This window comes from Nyctereutes procyonoides, unplaced genomic scaffold (assembly GCF_905146905.1).
Source record: "Nyctereutes procyonoides isolate TBG_1078 unplaced genomic scaffold, NYPRO_anot_genome, whole genome shotgun sequence".
In the NCBI taxonomy this organism is placed as follows: domain Eukaryota; kingdom Metazoa; phylum Chordata; class Mammalia; order Carnivora; family Canidae; genus Nyctereutes; species Nyctereutes procyonoides.
The window spans coordinates 11662042-11683307 of record NW_026575141.1 but is presented as its reverse complement, the minus strand read 5'-3'; the positions used below and the strand labels follow the sequence as shown (position 1 = coordinate 11683307).

The window sequence follows — 21266 nt, the reverse complement described above, 5'->3', positions numbered from 1 at the left end:
GGTTAAGTGTATGATTCTTGATTTTGGGTGAAGTCATGATCTCAGGGTCATGATTTCAGAGTCCAGAGATCAAGCCCCATAGCTGCTCTGCACTGGGCTTGGAGCCTGTTTAAAATTCTCTTTCCATCTCCCTCTGCCTCCTATTCAAGCTCTCACTCTCTTTCTCTAAAAAGCATAAAAATAAAAAAAAAAGAGCAATCCATTCCTATGTGATATAATTATTTGAGATTGTTTTTGCTACATTATTATTTTTCTAAGGAGCATGCATTCCTTTATAATGAGTTTTTTAAAACTATATAATATCAAAGTTGATGAAAAACCACAATGAGTCACTTAAACATGTAAATTTTAGGGCATTTACATCAAGCAGGAATATAAGATACAAATCATATTAACATAGTCTTATACTCTATGAAATTAGGTTAAATGCCATGTAGTACAAAGCATTTAATTATATATGCTCTAAGCCATTAATTTTAAAAACAAGCAATGAATTCTATTTTAATGAGCAAAGTAAAAACAGTTTGTTACTTTTTTTTCTTTTTCTTTTCTAAGGATTTATTTACACATTTTAGAGAGAGATGGAGAACATGTGCATGCACACGTGAGCAGGGGGGATGGGCAGAGGGAGAGAAAGAACCCCAAGCAGACTCCTTACCAACCATGGATTCTAATGTGGAGCTGGATCTCATGACCCTGTGAGATCATGACCAGGGTCAAAATCAAGAGTAGGGAACCCAGCAGACTGAGCCACCCAGGTGCTCCCCTATGTTATATTTCTTTTTTAATTTATGTTACATTTTTAAAAGGTACACAACCAAAGAACAAACAACTTCTATTAATGGGTCACCCAAATAGTCAGTTTCCATCTAACACAATGCTTTTCAGTATTTAAATTGTTTGAGAACTATAAAAATGTGAGGAAGGGAAGAAATATTTATGAAAGGTACCTATGACACAGCTTAATTAAAAAATAAACTAGGGGCGGGGTGCCTGGGTGGCTCAGTCAGTTAAGCGTCTGTCTTCGGCTCAGGTCATGATCCCAGGGTCCTGGGATCAGCCCGGTATCAGGCTCCCTGCTCAATGGGGAGCCTGCTTCTCCCACTCCCTCTGCCTGCCACTCCTATGTATGCTCTCTCCCTGTGAAATAAATAAATAAAATCTTTAAAATAAAACAAAACAAAGTAAAACTGGGGTACCTGGGTAGCTCAGTCAGTTAAGCGACTGACTCTTGGTTTCTGCTCAAGTCATGGTATCAGGGTCATGAGACTGAATCCCACATGGGATCTATGCTCAGAGAATCTCCTGCTTGAGATTTTCTGCCTCTCTCCTTGCCTTTCTCCCTACCCCTCTCCCTGACTGTCTCTCTCAAATAAATTCATAAAATATAAAAAAAATAAATAAAAATAAACTAATATGTGGCTTAAACATTAAGACAACACAAATGGTATTATTATACTTTTTAAACAAATTCCACAAAAATTAGGAAACTAGTAAGACTAATTATTAAATTAATCCACTGGACATGGCCTGCTACCTAAAAGGAAGATGTGACTTCTCCTTCCAAATACTGATTGACCTAGTCAATAACCCAACAGTTTATATGTGCCCAACTCCCAAAAGAAATCTAAGCCGGCACTGCTCAACAGAACCTTTTGCAGTGATGGAAATGCTCTGCCTTGGCCCATAAGGTAACCAACACTTGAAAGGTAGCTAATGAGGGACGCCTGGGTGGCTCAGTGGTTGAGCATCTATCTGCCTTTGGCTCAGGGCATGATTCCAGGGGCCTGGGATCGAGTCCCACATCGGGCTCCCCACAGGAAGCCTGTTTTTCTCTCTGCCTATGTCTCTGCCTCTCTCTCTCTGTGTCTCTCATGAATAAATAAATAAAATCTTTTTTTTAAAAAAAGTGGCTAATGAAACTGAAAGACAAAATATCCAAAATTACATCATATTTACAGAATAATCAGAGTACTCTAAATCTCAAAGAAATTGACTCCCCATTCAACATACCTAATACCATTATTAGGAGTCACACATCATGCAGCCAATCCTCCGAATCACTGAGCAAAAGTGGTAACTCTTTTCTGTTCTTTAGAAAAACATTTTAATGCCCCAAATATTATTTTCACAATTTATTGCATTCATAGGAACTGAGATCACATATATTGTAATGCAAAATATTAAAGTCTTCCCCTCCACATTACCTTCTTATATCTATTACAGCTGTTCAAATTCAAATGGATATCCATTTCCTGTTTTGCCAGACTTCATAACTTAAAATCAGTAGATAGAAAAGTTTTAAATGTAGTATTTAATTGATATGGGAAGATGAAATATAGTAAGATAACAAAAATTTACAAAAGGTTATAAAAGTGGATTGAAAAAAAAAAATATAAAATAAAAGTGGATTGAATGTGTATCTGACAAAAGGAGTGAAGCTCAACAAAGACTTACTGGTTTAGCATGATGTCAAGAATAAAGGATGTTCCAAAGGCATCAACCTGGAAGCTTGCCTGGTCAACATGAGTCAACTGCAACATCAAAAAGATAAAAGGTACTTATTATTCAGCCATAGCAATGAGGTAATAAGCATTTCTTAGGATGATTCAAAAAGGTTTAATATCATAAATTGGAAAACCAATTCAACACAGAGATTAAACGACAAAAAATAAAATCTGCACCTTCTCAGAAGCCAAGCATTCACCAATCTGAAGTACCACCTAATCCAAGAGGGCAAGTACTATACTTTTCCATTTTATCTCAAGTAACTAAACAGTCCATTTCCAAGACTGCACTTCATTCATTTTATTCTATATTAAATGACTGGCTCCTTTAAAATTAAACGTTGTACATTAAAAAAGAAATACAGAAAAATATGTTCAAGAGTAAAATAATAAGAATATGAACTATTTACAAGGAAGAGATCTAAATCTCAAAAAAAGCCCTTTATCATTCTACCTGAAATACATACTTTAAGAATAATATTTCAGTTCTAATTTGCCAAATATAATTTCATAGAGGTTTCTATGTCTTCCTAGAGCAAAACTTAGCCTCTACTATCTATTGCAAATATCGCCTATGGAAACTTTGTTTGGAAAAAAAAAATCACTATCTCTTATGCTATTTAGGAAGTCCCAGAGAAATCACAAGGGACTCTAAAAAATGCAATGTTACCAACAACACTAATATTAACATATTAAATAACCATGTGCATTAACTGAAGAGAAGGAAGCAAAAAACTTTTTATTCTGTTTGATTCTCCAAATATTAACTGTAGTTATAGCTAAGCAGAACTATGAATTAAATTTTTTGTTTATGTTTCTCTAGTACCCAAAATTTCTAGAATAAACACGTACAATTCCAACAATGAGAATAAAACAAACACTATTTTATAGATAAAAACCATCTGAGCAACCGTATTTAAGTAGTATGTGAGGCAGATGGTGTTACTGTTCTCAGAGAACAAGCACATTTAAAAAAAAAAAAAAAAGAAACACCCTAGGATTCTGTGGGGCATAACAGGCACCTCGATTATTCCTGGGATTTTCAAATAGTAAGCTTATGGTATTATGTGAAAGGAGAGAGCTTAATCAATAATAATAATAAAGCTTTTTGGAAGAAAAGGACATTCCTTGTCTTTTTTTTTTTAAGATTTATTTATTTATTCATTCAGAGAGAGCGAGAGAGAGGCAGAGACACAGGCAGAGGGAGAAGCAGACTCCATGCAGGAAGCCCGATGTGGGACTTGATCCCGGGTCTCCAGGATCACACCCCTGGCTGCAGGCGGCGCTAAACCGCTGCGCCACCAGGGCTGCCCCAATCCTTGTCTTTTAAAGTGTCTGAAAGAAGAAGGGGTAGGAGAATGCCAAACTTCAGTTGCTAACACACTCCAATCCCCATGGAACCCCAAGAATGAAGAACTATTTGGATACCTCTCAGCCTCATTACCTCATTCAACTTTAACTCTTGGCTCTTCCCAGGTAACACCCAGGCTATCATCTAACTCTGGCTTTTTTTCCTTTTAATAATTTTTGAAGCCATACCTTACTCCTCATTTCCATATCTGCCACAAATCATATTCTCATTTGATCTAAAATGACTCTTTACAAAACCCCAAATGTAAGCCTCAGTTTTTTCAGTGTGTCAAATACAAACTTTCTTTCCCTGGATATCAAGATCTTCCACAATCACCTCCCTCCATCCCAGACATAATGGCACACAAGTCCCAAGGGACCCACCCATATCCTATTCATGCTCAATTTTCTCTTCTATTCTGTAATTCAACAAGCTGTGTGAATTCCAACTTTGTGTGGCTTTCATTCATCACTTCTGAGGAGTGCCTTTGTGAACCAGACCCTTGGATAGTAGTCTTCACCAAGGACATTTCCCAGAAATGGCCCTATCCATCCCTCAAGATGTAGGACAAACTCCTCTTTGTGTCAATCTCTTAGGGCTGTCTTTACAAAGTACCCAGACTAGGTGGCTTCCACAACAGAAATGTACTTTCTCATAGTTTTGGAGGCTGAAATGACAAGATCAAGGTGTAGGCAGATGTGGTTTCTCCTAGGACCTCTCTCTCTGACTTCTCACTGTCCTCACATGGCCTTTTCTCTATACATGTGCACATCTGGCATCACTCTCTCTCTCTTCTTATAAGGACATCAGTCGTACTATATTTAGGGCCCACTCTAATGACCTCATTTAACCTCAGTGACCTCTTCAAAAGTCTTAACTCCTGACTGGGAAAAATTAGACAGGGAGACAAACCATGAGAGACTCCTAACTCTGGGAAACAAAGGGTTGCAGAAGGGGATGGAGGAACTGGGTGACTGGCACTGAGGAGGGCACTTGATGGGATGGGCACTGTGTGTTATATTGTACATTGGCAAATTGAATTCAAATTTTTTAAAATGTAAAAAAAAAAAAAAAAGAAAAACATTAACGGGGGATTCCTAAACCTTCATTTTGTAATGGGAACAAAATACAGTTCACTGAGTATACTAATATACTAAAAGCCATAAAAAAATGTCAAAAATAAATTAATAAAATAAATAAATAAAGGCCTTATCTCCAAACAGGTTCACAGCAGTGGTTAGGGCTTCAACATAGGAATTTTGGAGGAGACACAGTTCAGTCTAAATACTCCTCTTGCATGAAATCTTCTCATTCTTTTCCAATCTCCTTCTCACCTCCCTCAAAACTGTTCAGTTTGATATGAGGGTCTCAGTACTGATCAGCATCAGGTACTCAGTAAGCACTTCCTGATTGACTCATTTGAGGATTTGTTTGATATCAGTCACCTGGATACATAAACAACAATTGAACAGCTATAAATTACCTGCTTACAGAAATGCACTCCTTCCATCAAGGTTGTTCTTAATGCCATGTCAAAGGATAATGTCTTTCCTGTTGTCTAAAAGCTTTTTGAGTTTCCTGAAGTACTAACAACCATGTTTTGGAACAGCCTGAGGAAAGCTCTGTTTACCAGAACTGATGTCTCAATTAAAACCTCTCTTCCCTCCATTCTTTCTTGGCACTTACTGTGGCGAGCAGAGCAGAGGCCCCATGTTATTCATCCTGGTATTGGATTCAGTGTAGGGATCAAGATAACATTACCAATCTTTTTCAGTATGTTTACTGTTTATAATAATTTCATCTAATTCTTGCTTTGTTTTTCCTGCAGCTTCAATTTACATCTAGTATCTTACTTTATTGATCTCCAATGTGTCCCAAAGAGAAACGCATTACTTAAAATTCAAAAGAAAATCTATTGACAGAATGTTTAACTACTGTTGAGTAAAAAACGTTTGCATTATTAATAGTAATAGAAACAACAGTATATTAAAATTGTTTTAACCTAAGGCATGCTTCCTTAGACTGTATACAGACTGATTCACTTAACAAATATCTTCTAAGAGTCTAGCAAGTGCTGCAAACTTTTGATTTGGTAGACAAGGTGTTTAAGAAAACTGACCATGTTTCTCTTTTAGTGGAGCTTATTTTCTAGTGGAGACAGAAAATGACAAATAAAATGACAGAAAATGAACAATAAAAAATAAATCCAGAAATAAATACACCACTCTCAGATTTTTTTCACTCTCAGATTTAATAAAACAAGGTCAACAGGTGATCATGGTAGATGGGATCCTAGGTGATCCTGGAAGCCTCTCTGCAGAGGTGGCATCTAGGGGACACGTGAATGACTAAAAGGAATCTGTAGTAGATAGAATAATGGCCCTAAAGATGCCCACACTCTAGTTCCCAGAACCTATGAACATATGACCTTACATGACAAAAGGAGTTTGCTTATGTGATTAATTTAAGGATCTTGAGATGTAGAGATTATCTTGGGTTATCTAGGTGGGCCCAATCTAATCACAAAGGTCTTTATAAGACCAGAGTCTTAGAAGGGTCAAGGTCAGAGAAGGAGATATGATGATGGAAACAGAAATTAGGATAAGGTGAGGCAAAGGCCATATGCCAATGAATACTAGAAGCCTCTTGAAACTGGAAAAGGCAACAAACAATTCTCCGCAAGAACCTCCAGAAGGAACACAGTCCTCCCATCACCTGTATCTTAGCTTTGTGAAACCTATTCCAGGCTTCTAATCTCCAGAACTGTAAGAAAATAAATTTTTGTTGTTTTATAATTTTAAGTGTGTGTAATGTACTACAGCAGCAATGGGAAACCAATACAGCATCACTAGCAATGTCATTTAGAAAAGCAGTTCCACTAAAAGAGTTGATTGCACTAGTGGTTCAATGTCATTCTCCTGGATTGGTTAAAACCAAGGTACTCACAGCTGTAGGACTGGAACTCATGAAGGCACAAGGATCAAACTCCAAACACAAGACTTCCCAGCCAAACAAAACTCACAGTGGTGATCACTAAAGTAAATGTGAGCATGGTTTCCTTGCATTCTGTGTGGCCTTCTCTCTTCCCAGAATATACCTTCCCCAAGTTTGACTTAAAAAGCAGGCCAAAGAGAATATGTTTACATCTTTAGGTTATCTTGGAGAAATAATTAAGTAAAACTACACTGACACGATGCTATATTAACAATCCAGCTTCTTAGCCAACACCACCAATGTGAGCCAGGATGGGTCTCAGAAAGTTAATCTTAGACTCTGCTTTTTTTTTTTTAGTTCAGAGGAAAAGAAAATGTTTGAGAAGAGACAACTTGTATAAGATCAGGATTTTCTCCTTTTGGGGAGGGGAAGGTGATAACATATATTGCTAAACAAAAATTCTCATATTCATTAATTTTCATTTGAATGTTAAAAGGCAGTAATAGCTCTCAGAGATATTTTTTAAAATGTAATTTTGGGCAGCCCTGGTGGCGCAGCGGTTTAGCGCCGCCTGCAGCCCAGGGCATGATCCTGGATACCCTTGATTGAGTCCCACATCAGGCTCTCTGCATGGAGCCTGCTTCTGCCTCTGCCTGTGTCTCTGCCTCTCTCTCTCTCTCTCTGCATCTCTATGAATAAATAAAATCTTTTAAAAATAAATAAATAAAATAAAATAAAATAAAATGTAATTTTGCAGAAATGCTTTCTTCCAAGTTACTACATTAGAATGATTTGTGATTTTAAAAACTATTAATCAAACACTTCAGTATCAGAACAATACGAAGAAAACCCTTAAAGCTCATATAATACAACATCCTTATTTTACAAATAAGGACACTGAGACTAGTGTGGGCAAGTATCATTTGCAAAGACACATTACTTGGTAACAGAGGCCATTCCAGCACCCTTCATTTGGGTTTCATTCTGCAGCTTGGAGGTGCTTGCAGGTTTAACTGGGTCCTTATGAGTAATTACTATAATAGGAGCATTTTTAGAGTATTAAAATGCTCTAAAGAGCATTGCTAAAGCACCTGAAAAGAAAATTAAACAATGAAAAACAGTTTAGAACTGTTTTCACCCGAATAGTCAATAAGTTACCACATCTGACACAAAGCACACGTTCTGAGGCCAACTTGATTACAACTTAAGAAATTAAGAATTAATGTAGACATGGAAATCTATTTTTTTAAGGAAAAAATTACATAGGTATGGTAAAGTGTGTGTGTTTTAAGGACTAAGATAGCAGTGAGGCTGACATCTACAGAAACTGTGAAACAAAAGATTGAGGGAAAAACATGCACAAATATAAAATAACTATCCAGATGGCAAGAAAACTTAATAAATCAATAAAATTATATAAGGATGATTTTAATTTCAAATTTCAAAAATGAATCACAGGATTTTAGGACCAGAAGAACCTGATATAAATTCCCAGATTGAGGCCTATTTATTATTCATGGGTAACAGCTGAAATTTAAATGTAATGCTAACATAACCCCATGCTCCTGTGCATTTTGCCTCTTGGCAGCCTTTTTCTCCTTACATCTCCTTGAGCCAAAGAACCAGGGCCAACCTATATATCCCAAAGATCAAATAAGTACAAATGAACTTTTCAAGACTGCTTTATTCATAACCATTTTTTAAGGCTAAGTTGACACTAAAACTTATTTATGGTAGAATCAAAACTTTGACACAAAGAGAAAGACAAGGAAGTTTGGGTTTTTAATTAAGCCCAACTTGAATAATGAATCAATGAATACCAATGTTGGGAGTATTATCAAACAGCATTGTGTAATCTGGTAACTGTGAAAATAATTAACATTATTAAAAAGAAGTCTTTATGCATTTAACAGAATCTTTAGCTTTTCTGTATCCTAAATACTTCTTTACTATTTTATTGCTTCAGGTTAGTTAAAAAAAAAAAAATACAAGTGTAATTCCTGGCATCTAATACACCTTGAACTCAGTAAAAAAGCAAAATACCAATAATCACTTGCATATATTATCCCTTTTTCTCTACAACAGAAAAGGCCAAGTGAAAAATCACCACAATCTCACTATAATTACTCCACTGCCTTATGTAAATTTCTGACAAAAGAGCTCAAAGAGACACATCTATTAAGAGCCCTCATTCTACAATTTGTTTTGGCCACATCCGCAGGATAGTGTTCCCCTGGCTGGTTAGTTAAAATATGGAAATAATCTGTGAAGTTGAATTCTGTGAAAAGTGAACATGTGTAGCCTAACATGCAGCCAATTCCCATGGTTTTCCCCTCCAGACTTACTCTCCAACTCAAGTGCCAGTTCTTGCATGGACTTTATTTGATGTGAAAAATTGTACAACTGATGTAAACATGTTCAACTGATGTGACACCCTTGTTTGGGGATGGATGACCCAAGGAGAGATATTATGCCATAATAAATCCCCGTACCTAGGAACCTCTAGATGAAGCCATACGTATCACAAAATGAAAAATTTTTCATTTAATATATATATTTTTTATCATTGGCAATACTTTGCAGAACCAATATAATTTGAATTTCAGTCACATTCATTTGGCTTCTATATTGAGTCATAATTTTAAACTGAAGTTTCATCTTAAATATTCTAAAAGTGGAAAGGGCTGCTACTAGACTATTAATCTATTTACAGCACGTGTTTATTAATCATAACAATAGGTGCAAGTCAAAGCACCTGTGGCAGTAATGGATTTTGAATTATTGTAGATTAAGAAAGAGATAAAGAACATATTTAAAAATCTGTACAAGAGGAGGCTGTCAGATTCCTTTAGAAACAGATGAACCCATTCCTGCTGATTTACCTAATGTGTGAATTAAGAAAAATTCAAGATTTATTGAGATAATCATAGAGTAGTCAGGCATATTAAGCACTTTTTCTCAAAGTTGAGGATGTGGTCTATGTTCTTTGCCACTAACTCTGAACTAGCACGGTGAACTGCATTGCATTTTATTTAATCTAAAGAAAAATATTTTCCTAATTTTGATCAGAAAGATAAAGAACTATAAAGACGAAGGAAAGTGACCAAACTGAAGGATGTTGAAAGACTTTCTTTAGGTGAGTTCTTGACAAGTGTTCTCTGAATTTGCCTGGGTGAAGTTTCCATTCTGGTGGCACTGAAAGCCCCAAGGTCTGTGATTCCCTGGCAGGCAAAGGCCCTTCTCTCCAGGGTCCCTGGCTTCCACGAGCTGCAGGCAGGCGGAGAGACTGTGCTGATACAGGCAGCTCTGATGTTCTCATCTCCATTCAGGAAGTCAGGCAGCCTCATTACCTATTTATGCTCCAGCTATCTTCTGATAAATCAGTCTCTCCATCATGGTGGCCATTAACCGCCCATTATGAGGCCTTCATTTAAGGCCTGAACAAGAAATGCTTACTCGTATAATTCTGAAGTCAGAGCAGACCTTTCAGATCTTTAGTAGTCAGAGAGCCATATCATATGTAGGGATATTGAGCTGTAATTAAATCGGAGTGCAAGAAACCCCAACATTTGGATGTGACAAAATCAGCAGACAAAATGAACAAAAAGACAAATCAGGCCTAGAAAACTGATATTCTTCCTTAATGCAAGAACATTTGGGAGAAAAATGACAGGTCTTTCTGGCCCCACCTGTGACTTGATACTTAAGAGTGAATTATGTAACTTTTCTATACTTCATCTTGCCTTTCCCCAAATGTGAACTGAAAAGAGTATCAATTATAGAACGCTGTGAGAAAAATACTTAAAAATTTTTGTTTATGGTGAAAGTATATAAAAGCTTGTTATAAGGAATAAGGTAACTACTGAAAGCTAAGTAAAAGACAGGCAAGAAGAGCAGAGGAGGGAAAGTGAGTAAACGATTAAGCTATTACATTATCAAATTAATAACTAGTCAGTTCAGATCTAAATCAGATCATTTTAAAAACAGGCCTCAAAGTAAGGGTTGTCTCTGCCAGCTGGGTCACAGTCTCTCCTGGAGGCAATGTCGGAAAGAACAAAGAATGGTGAGTTCTTCACACCAAGATTCACTTCACTCAGTGCTAGTATGTCAATAGACTTTTGTTTGCTTGCTTGCTTAATGTCATCTTCATTACAAAGATATTATAGATGTCTGAGAGCTATGGCTCATTTCCACTAAAGGGCCAGCTCCAAGTGTTCAAAGAAAGAAAAATCAGGGATCCCTGGGTGGCGCAGCGGTTTGGCGCCTGCCTTTGGCCCAGGGCGCGATCCTGGAGACCAAGGATCAAATCCCACGTCGGGCTCCCGGTGCATGGAGCCTGCTTCTCCCTCTGCCTGTGTCTCTGCCTCTCTCTCTCTCTCTCTCTCTCTCTCTGTGACTATCATAAATAAATAAAAATTAAAAAAAAAAGAAAGAAAAATCAGAAATAACACTGGACAAAATCCCATGATGAATAGCTGGCACATAAGAATTCCATAGCATTTTCCTTGGGAAACAAATTCACATGAGATAAAAAGGTTTTTCCTCTCCTAGAACTAAAGACTAAAACTACATAACTCTGGAGGGCTTTCTGCTCATGCATAAACATAAACATACATTTAGTAAACTTTAAAAGGACCAGATTCCTAACTTCCTAACATACCTCATCTGTCCAAAAACTTTCCAAGAACATAGTGAAGAAATAATCAAGTAAAATACCGTAAGAACAAAGCTCCTGCTTAAAAGAAAAAGAAGAAGAAAAAAAAAAAAGGCAGTAAGTTTCTAACGGCAGAGATACTCAAAAGATGTTTTTATCTATAACCTGACAGTCCCTCACTAAGGACTTTCTTTATTAGGATGTAAAATGATGGAATTCCAGAGACAAGAACCCTTGCAAAAATATTCCATTTTTTTGTTTCTCAAGTCAGCTAGAATGAAGACTGATATGAAGAACACATTAGCTATCTTACCACACCTATGAAGGAAAGGAAGAAATGCAAATTTGTGTGAGAGAGAGAGAAAACATTACCAGCCATCTCTGAGGAAACCATGTCTCAAAACCATAGAATCTTTTCATGCACACATAAGTTACAAGATAGCAAGAAGCTGTTAGAGAGATTCAGTATGACATGAATCTGCCCCCCATATTCTTAAATGGATGGGCTTCCACATACTATTAGCTGGCATCTCCAAGCTGCTTTGAAGAATAACTCCTTGCTCTTAAATTAGAGGAAAACTGAAAGAATCCATCCATGATGTATGTTTGAGAGAAAACACAAACACCCAATAAGAAAAATTTTGTTACGTATGCTTCATTACATGTACCTGGTCTATAATCTTTCCGGGATGTTAACTTCAAAAGCATCAAAACTTTCTATGTACAAGCAAAGTAAGTACAATTTTTCAAACATATTACTAGGAAAAAAATCAAAGGTGTAGCGAAATAATGAAATTATTTTGTTGGATAAGGGTAATGAAATTACTTTTACTTGCACTTCCTTTATTTATTGGAGCCAGGCATTATTTGTCTTAGCAATAAATAGATCATTCTTGTCACCTAATCTTCAGCACTAAACATTTTCCCTAGAAAAGTGAAATGCCTTTTAAAAATACACTGTAAATAATCTCTGAAGGTAGGAAATTCTAAAAGGTACTGTTATTAGGAGAGACAGAAAGCCTCAATGAATCAAAAATAGAGTCACATTATCCACTGGGCATCCAATAATGCTTGCATGTGTCTGTTTCTGTGCATGTGTGTATTATGTTACAGCAAGGAAAGTTTGTAGCCAACTGTAACCTAGAAAATAATTACTACTAGATATAAGCAAATTCTATAAGCTGATGAGCCTGACTCCAAAAAGCCTGAATAGAAGGAATAACCACTGCCCTAAAAGAGGGAGATAAGACACAGATCATCACTAAGGGGTCTTCTAGACAAGGATGAGCTAACAGTGTCCAATGATAGAAAGTCAGAATCGAGTATAGAGTATCCCTTAGCCCTGAAATATATCTTCACACAAGAAAAGAAACACACACACACACACAATGTAGTCTTGGAGATATTTTTTTATGGCTTTGTGTCTAAACACAAAAAGAAATAAAATCCTTATTTTTATTATTTTTATGACTTTGTGTCTAAATACAAAAAGAAATAAAATCCTTAGTCCCACCACTCTATTTCAGTGGCATACACGCAGCTCTTGCTAGAAACAACTTCATGTCAAAGACATGATACAACTTGACTCCTTCTATGTAAAAAACAGAAAGGATAAGCAAACAGTCAACAAGCAGCCATGGCCTCCTTAGGGTGGGTTTGTGGTGCTGGGGAGCCACCAGCTGGAGTAGAGCCATTTTTTCTTTCCTCTTTCCTCTGTTTAAACTCGGCCTTAACAGAGGAGCACACATGCAGGGGCCCTAGAATGTTTTTGATACATACATGACCTGGGTCTCTATGTTGCTGATGTGTTTCCATATAAAGCTGAACAAACTCTAATTGTTGCCTCCACTGAGCACAAATTGGAGCATAAAGAGCACTTCGTGCATCTGACACGCTGGGTTAGAGAAAGGATTTCTACAAGACATCTTGATTCTTTTTACAAAGGAAAAAGCCTGGGCACAGTCTCTTTGTCCATTTTATGATAGTTTTTTACTGGCTGTTTCTCAGAAGCCAATTAATACTTTGAAGTAACATAGAGTTCATTTTGTAATTAATTTATGATACCATAGGAGAATGTATTCATTTCTGAGAAGTATGTAGCTAGTGGCTCTGAACCACACCCACTGAGTTTCTGGGAAGCTGCCTCCTGGCAGGGACTCCTGACTGAAATGTTCCCCAGATCAGCATCCTCAGCAAACTGCCACCGAGCCATCCCCTTTGTCCTTCTCTGGCCTTCCCTGCATGGGTATACTATCTCCACACCACCACCACCTCCTGAACCCTTTCCGTGGGCACAGGACTCCATGAGAACCACAGAAGACTCTGTCCACAGATTTTAATTGTCTGCAAAGACATTTTACTACTAGGTAAGGGAACAATCCAGCGCTAAAATGTTTTCTCCTAAAGAGTTTCCCTGTTTTAAAACTGTGAGCAGTTTCATTTGAAAAGCTGCAAAGGGTATCTGCTAAGACTCTAGATTCCAGAGCCAAATTTCCTGTTTCAAATTCTACCTCCACCCCTTCCCCAAGTTAATGATCTCGCACAAGTTATTTAAACTCTCTATGCCTCAGGTACTCCATTTAATAAGTGGGAACCACAGGAGCAATCTCAGGACTGCTGGAAGAGGGAGTACATGTAAGGTTCACAGAACAGTCTAGCCCCACCAGTACTGTTTATCACTGTATCACATGAGTAGAAAAGTCTGAGTAGGTGTAATAGAATTTTGTATTACAACCAGGACTCAGAAATTTTCTTCCTTACTGTTGTCACTTCCAGATAACAATTCCTCTGTCCCTCTATCTTTGAGGTCCATCCCTTACAGCTACATCACCCTCCACTCTATACCAAGTGCCTAAGTGCAATATAGCACCTTGCTTGGCACAAAGTATATGCTCACTTATGAATTTAAAATAAATGTGACAAATGTTATCTGACAATAATATAAATAAAAGTTATTTTGTAAATTGTAATTAGCCAAAAATGGGAAGTAGCTCTTAGGAATATAACCATAATAAAGGTTGCTTTAATTTAGTTTAAATTATTTTATTGGCTTCTTTTAGTTCTCTAGTAGTTACAAACACTACCATCGTTAAAGAGGGTACAACCCTTCTTAGCATGTGCATTCCACTGATGGTCCTTGAAAACTTCTGACCTATATTCCATGCTCAATTTAGTCAACTAACATTTGTTAGTGAGTGTGGTAGTCATTTGACTACATGACTTGAAATATGTATTATCTATAGGACAGAGGGAGAAAGATGGGACTTTGAGCTTTAGAAAAACTCAATGATTTAAGCAATCTCATTTCCCACCAGTTAGGAAAAAAATATCTATTCAGAACTACCCCTGTGTGGCACAGTCCATTAAGCATCCAACGCTTGGTTTCAGCTCGTGCATGATCTCGGGGTCATGAGACGGAGCCCAGCATTGGGCTCTGCTCTTAGCATGGAGTCTGCCTGAGAGTCTCTCTCTCTTCCTCTGTGCCTCCTGCTCATGCTTTCTCTATCTCTATCGTCTCTCTAATAAATAAATCTTTAAAGAAAAAAAAACTATTTTGAAAAAATGATTATTGAGCCTATTTTATTAGCTTTTGAGACAGCTCCTCAACCCCTATTTGTGGTCTGTTCCAATGCTGAATCATCTTATTTTCCCTCTTACATACCTAACAAAACTCTCTTAATGCAATTTAGGCCTATTGCCTCCATTTGTGAAACAGGATATGTTCAAAGATAGGATGAAAGCATGCATCTATTAGACACAGCAGAAATTATGTACTACTTTGTAAGCTTTACAGCAGGCTAGCACTAAAAATATCTACCAACCACACAAAATAAAACATCCTGCAAAGAAAGTAAACCATAGCCATGCATGTACTAAACATAAAAGAGAAGTACATTTAAGGGCACAAAAGTAATGCTGCCTGCAAAGAAGAATCCAAATGCAGAATATTGTGGGGAGATGGAGTGGGATGGATTACATTCAGACACCAAAGTGAAAATCTGTATGGTCTTCTTTGGCGAGAAAACGGAATCCTTTGAGAATGCAGGATAAAACTGAAAATACTTCCAGACATGTGGATAGTTCCAAATATTTACCCTGGTACAGTTTTCAATGAGACCTTCCAACACAAATCTTTGGAGTAACAGCCCTGTTATTCATACTTTACAGACACGCTAGTCTTGGGGTCATTGTAGTGGCTGTCCTTTCATCCTGGAATGCTCTTCCTGATACATATGCCTGGCTCACTCCCCCCTTCCAGTTTTTCCCAATGTCCCTTTTCTGTGAGACATAGTAGACCACCCTATTAAAAACCTACCATACCGATACCCCGCCCCCGTACTCCCAATCTTCATTACCATGCTGTAATTTTTTCCTTTTCCATAGTACTCACCACCTTCTAATACACCTTCTAATATACTTCTAATAATGATAAATGATATATCATTTATTATGTTTTTCATCTGCTATAAGTCCCATGAAAAAGGAAATCTTTTTTTTTTTTTTTTTTTTTTTAGTTCACTGTTGTATCCCAAGGGCCCAGAACAGTGCTTGCCATGTAGTAAGCCCTCAATAAACATCTGTGGAGTAAATTTTTAAAATGTCAGCCCACAAATATAATCACAAGAAATAATTCCATCTCTCTCTCTTCCTCTCTCCCTCGTTCTTTCTTGCCTACATACACATACACATATATACACACACCTGCTATTAAGCCTTAATCTGAAAGAAAAAAAAAACTGGAAAAATTTTAATTGTGAAACCAGCAAGTTAAACTCCATAAGAAGGGCAGCCCAGGTGGCTCAGTGGTTTAGTGACGCCTTCAGCCCACAGTGTGATCCTGGAGACCCGGGATCGAGTCCCACCTCAGGCTCCCTGCATGGAGCCTGCTTCTCCCTCTGCCTATGTCTCTGCCTCTCTCTCTCACTATGTCTCTAATAAATAAATAAAATATTTAAACTCCATAAGAGGGGTAGCCCGGGTGGCTCAGCAGTTTAGCGACACCTTCAGCCCAGGGTGTGATCCTGGAGACCAAGGATCGAGTCCCAAGTCGGGCTCCCGGCATGGAGGCTGTTTCTCCCTCTGCCTGTGTCTCTGCCTCCGTCTCTCTCTCTCTCTGATGAATAAATAAATTTTAAAAATCTCAAAAAAAAAAACCTCCATAAGAAAAGGAACAAGAATCAAAGTCTATTAAATATTTGCAATCTCCTCTGTTCCCTCATTATTCAAAGATAGGATGACGAAAGGAGAAATCAAGAATCTCTAGTTCTAGTGAAAACATGCTGTAGAGAACATGAGCTATAAAAAGTTATGATTAATAGCTTGAACATAACTAAAATACCCAACTGCACAAGGGCCAGAAGGTGCAGAGACAAGTGTAGCTGTTTCTCTCATCAAGAGGAATATGAGAACTAAAACTGACCCAACGGCCCTGTGGAGACGGTATGGTCCACAAAGACTCTCCACACAGACACACATCCTGCTACTACAACCAGCAATGATATCTGTATTTGGAGTTCTTCTCCTTCTGAACATTTACTGCAGTGAGCATATGATGCTAAAATAAAAGCATACGGACTTCTTCTAATCTAATTATTTCTTGAGAAAGAGAAATAACACAATCAACTCTGAAATAACAGATTTTGGAAAGACTGTTTGTTGAAAACTGTTGGAAATTCAGAAACACATGCTTGATTGATTAAGTGTTAAAATATTTATTAAATACGGAAATCCACTGCAAGAAAATGGAAGTTCTTCCATTGCGCTGAAGCCTATGTCTAATGCCTGGTAGAGTCATCTCAACAAGAAGCTCAGCAAAGGTACTTAGGATCACAACTTATTTAAAATGGGACCCAAAACAATAGAATGATCAAGTGAAGAGCTAGAAAATTTAAAAAAAAAAAAGAGAGAGAATTGAGAATGACTAAATATTTTTAAAGTTTTTTTTTTAAGATTTTTGTTTATTTATTCATGAGAGACACATGAATAATCCTAGGGATCCCTAAAAATGTTTTTAAAAGCCACTGCTGGGGATCCCTGGGTGGCTCAGTGGTTTAGTGCCTGCCTTTGGCCCGGGGCATGATCCTGGAGTCCCAGGATTGAGTCCCACCATCAGGCTCCCTGCATGGAGCCTGCTTCTCCCTCTGCCCCTCTCTCTCTCTCTCTCTCTCTCTCTCTCTCTGTGTGTGTGTGTGTGTGTCTCATTGATAAATAAAATCTTTAAAAAGTAAATAAATAAATAAAAATAAAAGCCACTGCTAAAAGAGTGAATTTTACATGCTAAAAGGTACATGAATTATATAGTACCTGAATTATATGTCAACAAAGCTGTTATTAAGAATTATTATAAAGGACACCTGGGTGACTTAGTTGGTTAGATGTCTGACTCTTGGTTTCAGCTCAGATCATGACCTCAAGGTCCTGAAATCAAGCCTCACACTGGGCTCCATGCTCAGCATGGAATGTGCTTGTCCCTCTCCTTCTGCTTCTCTCCAGCCCACCCCTGCTTGTACATGCTCTCTCTCAAATAAATTAAATATTTTTAAATTTTTAAAAAATAAAATATAAAAATTGTATTAAAAATTAGGATTATGTTTGTCATAAACATATTTCAAATGCAAAGTTTTCACAGAAGCAAAATGGACTTTTCTAAAAACTGTTCCTTTTTATAAAATTTTGGGAGCCATTTTTTCCTCAGTGATCTCTTCCCTCTAGATTTTTGCCTTCTGAGGCTCTTCAAATAGAACATGTTTTTTTTTTAAAAAAAGAAAACAAGCTATTAAAATAGAGCATCTTATCCAATTCAATATATAGATTCCAACACTCAGCCTGGTTTAGGAACCTAGAGTCCAACCTTTATTTTTTTTAAGATTTTATTTATTTACTCATGAGAGACACAGAGAGAAAGGCAAGAGACATAGGCAGAGGGAGAAGCAGGCTCCCTGTGGGGTGCCTGATGCAAGACTCAGTCCCAGGACCCCAAGATCACCGCCTGATGCAAGACTCAATCCCAGGACCCCAGGATCACGACCTGAACCAAAGGGAAACACTCAACCACTAAGCCACCCAGGCGTCCCTAGAATCTAACCTTTAATCCCATTACCTGTTAGCCCTTTCATGTCCTGCTCTCCCTTCTTTTCCTCACTTTCTGGCTGGGAACATCTCTGTGGAGGTTATAGACTACTGAGATCTCAGCTGATGCAGAGAGGTCTCCCATTCCAAAGTAATGAAGCTGCATTGTTACTTCTTCAATTTTAAGGAAACAAATCCCATCTGATGTTTGAACTATTGTGTGAGGGGGCGAAAAAAAGAAAATTACACAGCACAGAGAGTATAGTCAATGATATTGTAGTAGCCTTCTACAGTTAGAGATGTTAGTTGCCTTGTGAAGGGAACAGAATAGTGTATAGACTTGTAAAGTCACTATGTTGTACACCTCAAACTAAGCTAACATTATGTGTCAACTATAATTCAATTTAAAAGAAAGAAACAAGGGGCACCTGGGTGGTTCAGTCAGTGAATCGTCTGCCTTCAGCTCAGGTCATGAGCCCAGAGTCTGGGGATTAAGCCTCACATCGGGCTGCCTGCCCAGTGGGGAGTCTGCTTCTCCCTTGGCCTCTCTCTGCCCCCACCCAACCCTGCTCACGCGTGCTCAAAAGTGCACACTCTCTCTAATATTTTTTAATTAAATTAAAAATTAAAAAAGAAACAAGATTAACTTGTTTTGTTAAATTACCCAAAAGAATCCAATAACACCAAAGCTGGAACCCAGCATTACCACCAGGGTCCAAACTGTTCTACTTTCCAGGAAAATTTGAAAGGAACCACAGCTCTTACGAAACAATCCAAGAAACCCGGTGATTTGTGTACACAACAAAGTGAGCACTGATTTCATACCAAGAAATGATCATTATGGAAGCTAAAAAAAAAAAAAAAAAAGAGCTAACATTTATTGAGCTCTTACTAAATGCTCAGCCATAAGCTTTATGTGTATAATCCCCTTTAATCCTTGCAACAACATATGAACTAGGTACTGTTCTTCATTGATGTAAAAAGTTAGGAGTCTGCCAAGTTCACACAGTGAGCTTGTGGCAAAGGCAGGCTGGGAAAGCATACAGCCTCATTTCAGGCCCCCCAACTCTTAAATCACTATCCTATCAAACTTTTGTAAAAAAAAAAAAAAAACTGTATCAGGCACTTACTTCACTAAAAATTAAGACACATTCTTTAAAAATCATGGATTCAAAAAAAAAATTTTTAAATCATGGATTCTATAGTGAAGTAATACACAAAGAATCATAAAGAACTGATATGAATAACATAAAGTTAATTTTGTAAAAGATACCATGAGAATGAATAGATAAGCCATAATAATTTTTAAAGTATTTATAATAATCAACAATAGAAAAGAATCCAGAATATATTTAAAATGTCTATATATTAGTAAGAAAAAGACAACCCAATAGAAAAATGGGGAAGTATATGAATAGACCATTTAGAAGAATATGGTCACCAAAGATGCTCAATCTCATTAGGTTATCAGGGAAATGGAAAGAAAAATAATCAGATGCCATTCATATCCATAATATTTTTTATAACTTTTAAGTCTTAGAATTCCAAATGATTATGAAGACAGAAATATACAGAAGTCCTCATGCACTGCTGGTGAAGTGTAAACTGGTGTATCACTATGTCATCTGGCATTATGTAGAGAAGTCAAGAATGCACAAGCCCTAAGAATTAACAAATTTCACTTAAAAATATATGCCCCACAGAAACTCATGCACATGTCTATCAATGGTAAATTCTGCTTAGAAGAGTGAAAATTTGAAAACATTCTATAAATACCATTAACGTAAAAAGAAATAAATGATGGTAAGTTTATAACATGGAAAGCCAGACAACAATAAAAAGAAATGAATTCCACTATTTTACCTGCACCAACACAAGAAATTGAAAATCAATGTTGAGTAATAGCATAAAGAATATATATGATACCAAAAATATACACATATATGATACCAAATATATACATGTAAAGAACATACAATATAGTAATATACATTGTTTCTGGAATATTTATATAGTTAAAGAATTTAAAAAAAAAAAGCCAGGAAGGATGCAGACTAATTGCAAGATAATGATTTCCCCTGAGAAGGATGAGGAAATGGAAGACAGGAGAGCATCAATTGAATCATAATGTTTACTTCTTAAAAACAAAACAAAACACTATTAAATTTGTGTTGATTCTGTGTGATGAGTAAAAGAGTATCTGTCACATTATTCTATCTACCTTTTTTTTATGTTTGAACTATTTCAAAACAGGAGCTTTTTTTTGTAATTTTTATTTATTTATGATAGTCACAGAGAGAGAGAGAGAGAGGCAGAGACACAGGCAGAGGGAGAAGCAGGCTCCATGCACCGGGAGCCCGACGTGGGATTTGATCCCGGGTCTCCAGGATCGCGCCCTGGGCCAAAGGCAGGCGCTAAACCGCTGCGCCACCCAGGGATCCCAACAGGAGCTTTTTTAAATTAAAAAAAAAAAAAAAAACGTACTAAAGTTGTCCTAAAGAAATTTTCATAAGAACCTTTCACATGGTTGATTTTGTAAATATCACATAACAGTTAAGGGATAAATAACACAAGTGTGGAGATGTCTCTAAACCTGTGGCCAGCAAAATTACAAAAAATAAAAATTAATGGCTGAAAGCTGCAGGGAGGTTCATGTTGACTCAACTTTCTAAACCTTTTAAAGGGATGTCTGGGTGGCTCAGTTGGTTAAGCACTGGACTTGATTTTGAATCAGGTCCTGATCTCAGGGTTG

The 21266-nt window shown here is 37.2% G+C and overlaps 1 protein-coding gene across 10 annotated transcripts in view; it reads right to left on the bottom strand.

The window, feature by feature from the left end:
• Positions 1–21266, bottom strand: part of ADAM22 (ADAM metallopeptidase domain 22) — a 233088-nt gene that overhangs the window by 194820 nt on the left and 17002 nt on the right. For all 10 annotated transcript variants that reach the window (XM_055307391.1, XM_055307393.1, XM_055307392.1 and 7 more), the window contains exon 3: positions 2458–2534. In XM_055307391.1, coding sequence (XP_055163366.1) covers positions 2458–2534 — 77 coding nt within the window. The remainder of the gene's footprint in view (positions 1–2457; positions 2535–21266) is intronic.